This window comes from Lactuca serriola, chromosome 1, assembly GCF_051521515.1.
Source record: "Lactuca serriola cultivar US96UC23 chromosome 1, Lser_US96UC23_V15, whole genome shotgun sequence".
Taxonomy (NCBI): domain Eukaryota; kingdom Viridiplantae; phylum Streptophyta; class Magnoliopsida; order Asterales; family Asteraceae; genus Lactuca; species Lactuca serriola.
The window spans coordinates 208,819-217,089 of record NC_136408.1 but is presented as its reverse complement, the minus strand read 5'-3'; the positions used below and the strand labels follow the sequence as shown (position 1 = coordinate 217,089).

The 8,271-nt window shown below is 38.8% G+C and overlaps 1 protein-coding gene across 3 annotated transcripts; it reads right to left on the bottom strand.

Annotated features, from left to right (window-relative positions):
- Window positions 1–379: 379 nt before the first annotated feature.
- LOC145082084 (uncharacterized) lies at window positions 380–5,059 on the bottom strand. Of its 3 annotated transcripts, none has more exons than XM_079023396.1 (2): window positions 4,062–5,059; window positions 380–584 (listed from the first exon to the last, which is right to left on the bottom strand). In XM_079023396.1, exon 1 carries the CDS (start codon window positions 5,015–5,017, stop codon window positions 4,085–4,087), a length of 933 nt encoding a protein of 310 aa, XP_078879522.1. In that variant the 5' UTR covers window positions 5,018–5,059; the 3' UTR covers window positions 380–584; window positions 4,062–4,084. The 3 variants fall into 3 exon arrangements, with proteins under 3 accessions (XP_078879522.1, XP_078879591.1, XP_078879451.1); XM_079023465.1 differs by having other exon boundaries at window positions 380–581; XM_079023325.1 differs by lacking the exon at window positions 380–584 and adding an exon at window positions 653–1,130.
- Between the last annotated feature and the right edge of the window lie 3,212 nt (window positions 5,060–8,271).

Here is an 8,271-nt window from a genome sequence, read left to right as displayed (position 1 = left end):
TAAAAACATGACCATGCACATTCATCAATAGCTTTTGTATTTTGTGATTCCCCGTTAATCTATCATACTCTAATTTTGGGATTTTGTATTTTGGAACAAATGGTTTTATTGTTTTTGGTTTATGAAAATGGTTTTTTATCTTAACTAAAAATTGAAAAAATTATTATGAAAATTGGAAGGTTACACTTATTCCCTCTATGAGCATTGTTATTGATAAATTGCGTTTATGAACTAACATGTAGATAAATTTTGGAATATTAATGTCAAGTACATTCCAATAGATGTTATTGAAATAAGATACCAAATGAGTAATAGTTATCTAAAATACCCTATTCTAGAGAAGATGATATATTTTAAAATTTTGTAAACATTGGCTATGTTTATTAAAATATTGTTTATAATGATTAGATTACTCAATATCCGATAATTCATTCTATTACTTATTTAATCCCATTAACTATTCATTTATGTCCAATAACAAACCCTAGATGGCTTCATATAATTGCAACCACCTGGCCACGACACTATCATCAATTATTTTTTGTCCATCACCACCACTGTGTCCAACCCGTGACCATCATCTGCTGTGTTGCCAATAAACAATTACCATCAACATACAATATTATTAAGTTTTTGTTTTGCAAATAGAAACTTCACAAACAGTCAAACCTTTATACCATCTAAATTTGTTCCATCCAATTGATGTCTGTCCTAGACGACATTTTAATTAAGGTAAGGTCAGAGCTATAAAATGTGTTCATGATAGCTTAAAAATGTGATTAGGGATCCATTTGGCCGATGATATATGAAAAAAGAAAAGAAAATTAACCTTACTCTTTTCTGTTGGGTATTTAATTAGTTGAAATTTTCTTTTTTCTCTTTCGGAATGGGTATGGATTTTTAGTGAAAGAGGAGATAAACAAAAAAAAGTACCACCCTATCCCTATGGGCCAAGGATCGCAATCAGGGATTTAGCATGCTGGTAAAATGGTAAAATGGTTGCACAAATGCTATCAACTAACGGGACCATAAATCCAATCCAATCCATTCCATTCAGTTAATTAGTAATTTCTGCTACATCTCCCTTTTTCCTTGGCTGACCACCGACTTGCAATATAATATAAACGTACCTGAATCCAGAGATCACAAATATATTTGTTAATAAAAACTTTTCCATCTAAGTCCCTGCTGAAATATTTATATTTACTATTTAGTGAGACAAGACTAAAGCAATTGCTAACAATCACATCATGACTGGAAATTCTATTTTATTTTCAGCAGATAAACCTTGTGCATGAAAAACAAAAAAAACAAAAACCTGAATTGCATGTTCCAAACATGTCACACAATCTTATCTCCATTACCAAATTAACCCAAGATCAAAAATCTCAAGCCACCTTTATCACATCCAATCCATCATATTGATCAAGAGACAAGAACCAGACTGGGGATGCTAAAGAATGTATGCAAGATGGGAATAACTATATTAGAGGTCAACAAAGTGCTTCACTTGCATTACATTGCATCTAAACAAAACAGAACCAGGTGAGTGGATTATTTATGTGCTAAATGATTTTATTACATGTTTTAAGAAATAACCTGGAAGTGCGCATTACTCTGCATAATGATTTACTTTCTTTGTTTGCATATCCTACTTTATTGTGGTCTGGTCATTCATGATGCTGCTAAACATATCATTATGTTTTCATCATAAGCATGGCCCACATCATCTCAAGCAAAACTGATTTCTAAAATTCTCAGAGCGGTTCTGATTTGGGACTAATTGCGAAAACATGCAATATACTTTCACCACACTACCAATCCATGCAACATACTTTGTTGGGTAATCTTAATGGGTTAAGTTGTTCATGGGTACGGATTCGAATGGGTCGCTCCAGTTTCTGTATCCACAAGTTGAATAATCAGGACTTGGTCTAATGAAAGACCTGGTTTGGTGGGATTTCATCAACGTGGACTTAGTAGTCCTATCTTTAAGGTTTCTTAGCTGTTAGTTCTTCTTCTTCTTAGGATGTTATTTAGTATATAAATAGAGTAGGGTTTATCTCCTAGCAGTAGCTGGACGTGTATGTATTTTCTGTTTTCCGTGAATGAGTAATACACAGAAAATTGTCCCATCTTGAGATTGCATGTTCTTTATTTTACTGTGAATATTAGTTCATGTTTGATCTTGTGCACAGCATGTTCCAACATACTTCTCTTAAACATTTTATGTAACAAACTTACCAATTTATGTAATGCTAAAGGATGTAAACACATGTAAGTTTCTTACATTAAATGGTAAAAAATGATAGCTTGTGACTAAGGCTATCTTTGGCACGCCACAACTACCTTATTTTTCAAACTTTTTTAGGTTGTCATGTTTGGCAAACCAAAAAGTAGCTTTAAACTAGCTTTTTGAAAAGCTACTAGACTAACGCTTCAACGAGATTATTGAGCTTTTTTAAACATATTAGTTCCTTACTTTAAACAAATTCACCATTGGCTAATTCTAAAATTAGTATTTGATCTGATTTCTTAGGTTCATGGTTTAGATTGTGGCCAAAGGTAGTTGTTACAAAGCATTGAAACTTGACTTAAACTTAAACAAAAACATTACAAAATCTATCATTAATGCATAAGAGCCATAGCATCCAACGCCTCTTTTAAGAGTTATAACATTCTCAAACTTGATTTATTTTTTAGTAAAATATTTGGATTTTTTAAAATTCATCATCATGGTTAATAAAGAAATCAAAAGAGAAAAAACCTTCGTCATGTTCACTGTTTTCTTAATCGCACATTTGGTAATCCATATCATTTCTTACCCATCTGAGTGTTATGTATTGTGACATCACAACACATGTAATCACACTCAGATGGGTAACAAACTAACAATTGTTTTTTGAATCACAACTATGATCGCTATAGTCACAACACATGTCACTAAGTGACATGATATCTATTTGTAAGAGTTATATATATATATATATATATATATATATATATATATATATATATATATATAATCCCCTGATATTATAGTGATTCAAGCTCCTCAAATTCATTTGATGTGTAATTTTGATTTGTTCAGTCAAAACTGGGTGTATCTTTGTATTATTTGAAGTTGTGGATCCAATGTAGTATATTATAAATGATATGATATGATTTTGGCACCTTATGCAAGGTACATGTATGTATTTGCATCTGAAGGATACATTTTGTTATGGTGATTCATTTTTTAGTTTGTTAGGATTGTTTTCTTAGTCTTGGTTATATTTCATACTCAACTATATTTCTTTCTTTGTGTTGGGTAAAGAAAATCAAGGAGCAAGGAATGGAAGAAAGACTGGCTTCCATCTAAGAGGTTATGTTTTAGTTTAGCAAAAGTAATGATGAATTTTTGAAGATGTGTATAGTCTCTGATGGCTTTATCCTAAATATGGAATATTGGTAATAGATTTCTTTATTTGATGGTTTACAGTATGTTCAGGTTTGAGCATGACCTCCCTGTCCTTCTTGGGAATGGCATGTTGCAATGTTCCCCAAGTGAACTCATCTCATAGGAATGTGTGAGTGTGAGATGACAAAAAGGGGATATTGATGAACCAGAACAAAGTCAAAATTGTATCTAGGCGAATGTAAGTGACTAATGTTCCTACAGATATGGAAGAGGGCAATAATTCGACTCCATAGACAGTTTACTAGTAAGACCAAATTCTGATGATCCATTGATGGCAAACTTCTCCAAAAGTGAGACTGAAAGCCAAAAGATAGTCTAAGGAGGAAGGGCTAGACTCACGATTCAAGCCTACCTTTTGTTCTAGTCTAAGGGCTTCTTGCCAGGTTTCTGAATATTTTTCAAGTTTATGCTCTCTTTCCTGCCTTTTACTTGTTCATAGTTAGAAGATTGTTGATCTTACCCTGACTCAAGAAGTATTTAGCACTTGTAAATTTTGGTTGTTTTTGGCAAGTTTGGTGTTGGTATTTATCCAAAAACACTAGAAATACACATCGCAAGTAATTTTTTCAAGAACCAATTAACAACAGGACTAGAGATATACCAGAGGTTGGGAGCTTGGCGTTATCAATTTGTCGAAGATTCTCCTTTTTTAACCCATACGAGGGAGTTTTTCCCTTTCCTCGCCAAAAAGGAGGATTCACTAGGTCTGGGTTTTGGTTTGCCCTGGAATCTTCCAGCACCCCCTCTTCTGTTTGCTTCCTGGCTCACAATGGGGACATTCACATCAGAATCAGCAACAGCTTTAACTACACCATCGCCACGAGCATCGTTGTGCGATGAGTCATCCACATTCTGAGTAAATAGTATCCTTTTGTCATTAGGCTCGCAGACCACATTCTGATCCGACGAAGGCTTGGGTTTTGGTTTTCCCTCGTATCTTCCTGCACCCGATCTTCTATTTGCTCTCTGGCTCACAATAGGGACGTGCACAGTAGCGGCAACAGCCTCAACGACGCCATGACCACGAGCATCACTGTGCCGTAAGTCGTCCACACTCTGAGCAAATACTGTCATTCTGTCATTGGGTTCACAGACCAGATGCCGACGCCGGCGTCCACCTACGTGCTGAGTTTGTTTATTCTCCTTCACCTCTTCTGGTACCAACAGTGGGGAGCCACCTCCGTTTGGATTTTGGTTGGTGCCCGACCTAGGTTTTGGAGCTCGGGAACTTTTTTTCTTCTTCGAGAGTTTGGAGTTGGAGTGGTCAGTCTTCTGCTCCTCCTCTCCCTTTGGATGATTATCCGCAGCATCAACTTGAGTTTTAGAAACAGAATCATCTACGGCAACCTCCGGTATGACTTGGTTAATGACCCCAGGGCGATTTGGTCTTTGAAGAGGAACGCGTCTAAGTGCAGCTTCGCCGCTTGGTTGACAACTAGCTTCATCGTCATGAGGCTTGGATTTTGCAGGATTTTGGTGTTGTTGTTGGAGCCATCGCTCTTTGAGCTGCAGGATGGTGACGTAGTTGGAAGGAAGCGAAGAACCCTCGGCCTCCATGCCAACTTTCTTTCTCAATTGCAGTGAAACCAAACAAGAATACTTACCTAAATGGGTTGAGTAAATTAAACGAATCGCACTTATTGCAAAGTTCAGGTGTGAAAAATTACCTTCACTTTTTATTTTTTTTAAATTAACTTGATCTTAACTTTGAACATAATACTTTAAATGACCATAATATTTTATTTATTTATTTTTTGGTTAATCTAATATTATTTTTTGTTATTTATGATTTTAAAAAAAATTTGTAACATCTGGATTTCCAAGTATCATAGTTTAAGTATTTACTCTTGAGTTAAGAAGAGGGACTCGACGAGTTGACGCCTAAACTCATCGAGTAGGATCGCGATTGATGACTCAGATTAATGAATGGACTCGACGAGTCTGTGAGGCGACTCGACGCGTCTGCGCTGTTTGGCGGAAACCCTAAATCTTTGGGCTTGAGCCCTATTTAAAGGCACTTATAGCCTTTAATTGCGGCTACCTTCCCAGAAGAGAGAACCCTAGCGAGCTTGAGTGTGTAGAGTGAGAGAAAGAGCTATCTTGAGCTTTTTGGTGTGATTTTGCAAGAGAGGAGAAGAGTTCCAGCAAGAGGGACCAAGGGAGGTTGTTGTTCTGAGTTATTCAAGCAAGGAGCTTCATTTTGAGGTACAAAATCGAACCCCTTTCCTTCCCTATTGTGTAGATTCCATTTTGGGGTTAGGGTTTGAATCACTTCATCTTTGGGGTTTTGAATGCCTCAAACCCCTCTTGCAAGTTTGTGTTATAGATTTGGACCCTTCTAGGTCCATAAAGCCGAAAGTATGAAGCTTTAGTAGAGTAAACCTTAGTGTTTGAAGCTAGGAAGCATTAATGGGGTTTCTATGGTATATAATGCAAGATACACCATGCATGAACACTGAGTTCAGACCTTTACGTGATTTTTGGGTGTTAGAAGGCCATATTTATAAGTTAGAGAAACAGATCTAACCTCAAAAGGTCAAATGTAATGCCATGGGGGAAACTCGCCGAGTCCATGAGAGAACTCGACGAGTCGGGTCAGGTTGCCCTGCGATTCATGACCAGTGGTAACCTGTCGAGTGAAAGGTTAACTCGACGAGTCAAGTGAGGCCTTAGGAGGATTCAGAGGACATGCATGGACTCGCCGAGTCACCCGAGTGCACTCGACGAGTCTGGTCAAAGTTGGACCGTTGATTGAGTTGATTTCAGTTGACCTTAGGGTTGGTCAAACTAATTTAAGAGAGGTCATGGAGGGGTAGAATAGTCTTTTACCCATTCTTAGAGAGGAGGATGTAAGGAGTGTATTGATTAGAGATGTTATCATTTTGATAGGCGAAGGCTAGATCGGGGATTCGAGCACAAGAGTTTTCTAGACATCTTACGAGGTGAGTCTTCTCACTATACATTACCTAGAGTGGTATCTATGTGCAGACCGGAGGGTCTTATGTGTATGTGTATGTTGAGATGTATGTGCATTGTGTTATATGTATGCTAGGTGTTATTTAGACCGAACCAGAGGGTCAAACGACTCATGAGGCCAGAGGGTCCTCGATCAGACCGGACCAAAGGGTCCAACGAGCTAGACCGAACCGGACGGTCCAACGAGCTACGGGACTAGAGGGTCCCGCTGAGACACATTGACCGGAGGGTCATACCGAGTTATAGCCTCAAGTGGATTATGTGTTGTATGTGGTATTTTGGGGAACTCACTAAGCATTTATGCTTACCGTGTTATGTGATATGTGTTTCAGGTACTAGCGAGGATCGCGGGAAGGCGTCAGGATGATTTGTACACACTGATAGAGGATTTTGTATTGGATATTTTGGGATATGTTTTACCGTGATAATATTTGATACACTTGGGATTTGAGATGAATTGTATGATTCATGTAATGTTTGAAAAATGAAAATTTGTTATAAATTTTCACGTCGTTACAAGTTGGTATCAGAGCCTTGGTTTGAGGGATTCGGATGCACCTTCGGGCGTATCTGAACTCAAACTGAGGATTTGAGAAAATCTTTCATAAAAGAAACAATTTTTCTAAAAAGAGTAAAAGATCTTGAGAAAAGCAAAAAGGAGCAGTGTGTACGATCAGCCAGTGCTCGAACGGTGCTTTCCCAAAATACCCTTACATTATGTGTTATGAGATATTATGTGATGTGCTATGCATGCTAGAGTAGGCTAGGTAAATCATATCTTAGGACTAGGGTGGCCTGATATGTGATGCCTTAGCCTAGGAGTTTATGTTGTTGTGAGTTGCTTTAAGTGCATGTAGGTAGCAGAGAGTAGCTTGTGAGAAGTCTGCATGAGTGTAGGCAGAATCCAGGAGGTATAGAGTACTTGCGAATTGGGATCCTAGGAGGAGGACTTGGTGGGGATATGGATACGGTGTGGAAGGTAGTATTGGGCCCGTACTACTGAAAGCACCAGATCGGTAAACATCCCAAGTAAGAATCCTTAGGGTGCCAAGGAACAAGTAGGAACGGTTGATCAAGTGTGAGCACTCTCGGTCGTGTCTCTGATTATTTTATGTTGTATTTCAGAGTCATCATGGTGGGAACGCGCCACAACCAGGAGGCAGTGGTACCAGTGGTACTAGTGATGAGGAGATCCGTAGGATGATTCACGAGGAGGTGGCCGCAACCATTTGGGCTGAGATACTGGAGATGTTTGGGTCTATCAAGACCACTATGATTGAGACATTTGACGAGCGATATGCTGCTCTGACCGAGGCGGCTGCTGCTGCAGCCACTACAGCTGTCGCTGCCGCGAGACCACAAGTGGGTGACTCGTTGCTGTACCGAGAGTTCAGCAACACGAAGCCACCAGAGTTTGACAGGACTCAGGATCCGATAGCCGCGATGAGGTGGATCTATGACATTGAGGGATGCTTCTACACATGTTCATGTCCTCAGCATCTGAGGGTACGGTTCGCGCTGAACCAGCTTCGCTTGGGAGCGAAGGATTGGTGGAAGATTGTGACGGCTGACTTTACTCCTGCAGAGATTACAATGGTGACCTGGGAGAGGTTCACCGCCATGCTCCGAGACGAGTATGTTCCCCTTATAGATAGGGAACGTCTAGCCCAGGAGTTCTTGTCCCTCAAGCAGGGAACGGAGTTCGTGACTGTGATTACACGTGTTGGATTACTGTCTAAGTCCATAACTATTTTGGTATGTATGTGACATCCCCATTTTCACGGCCAGAAAAGACCGATTTTGTTTATGCTTTATAAAAATCAGAGTACTTCATT

What these genes read in the sequence shown, in the direction of transcription:
- LOC145082084 (XM_079023396.1), bottom strand. Translation starts at nt 5,017, where the DNA reads ATGGAGGCCGAGGGTTCTTCGCTTCCTTCCAACTACGTCACCATCCTG.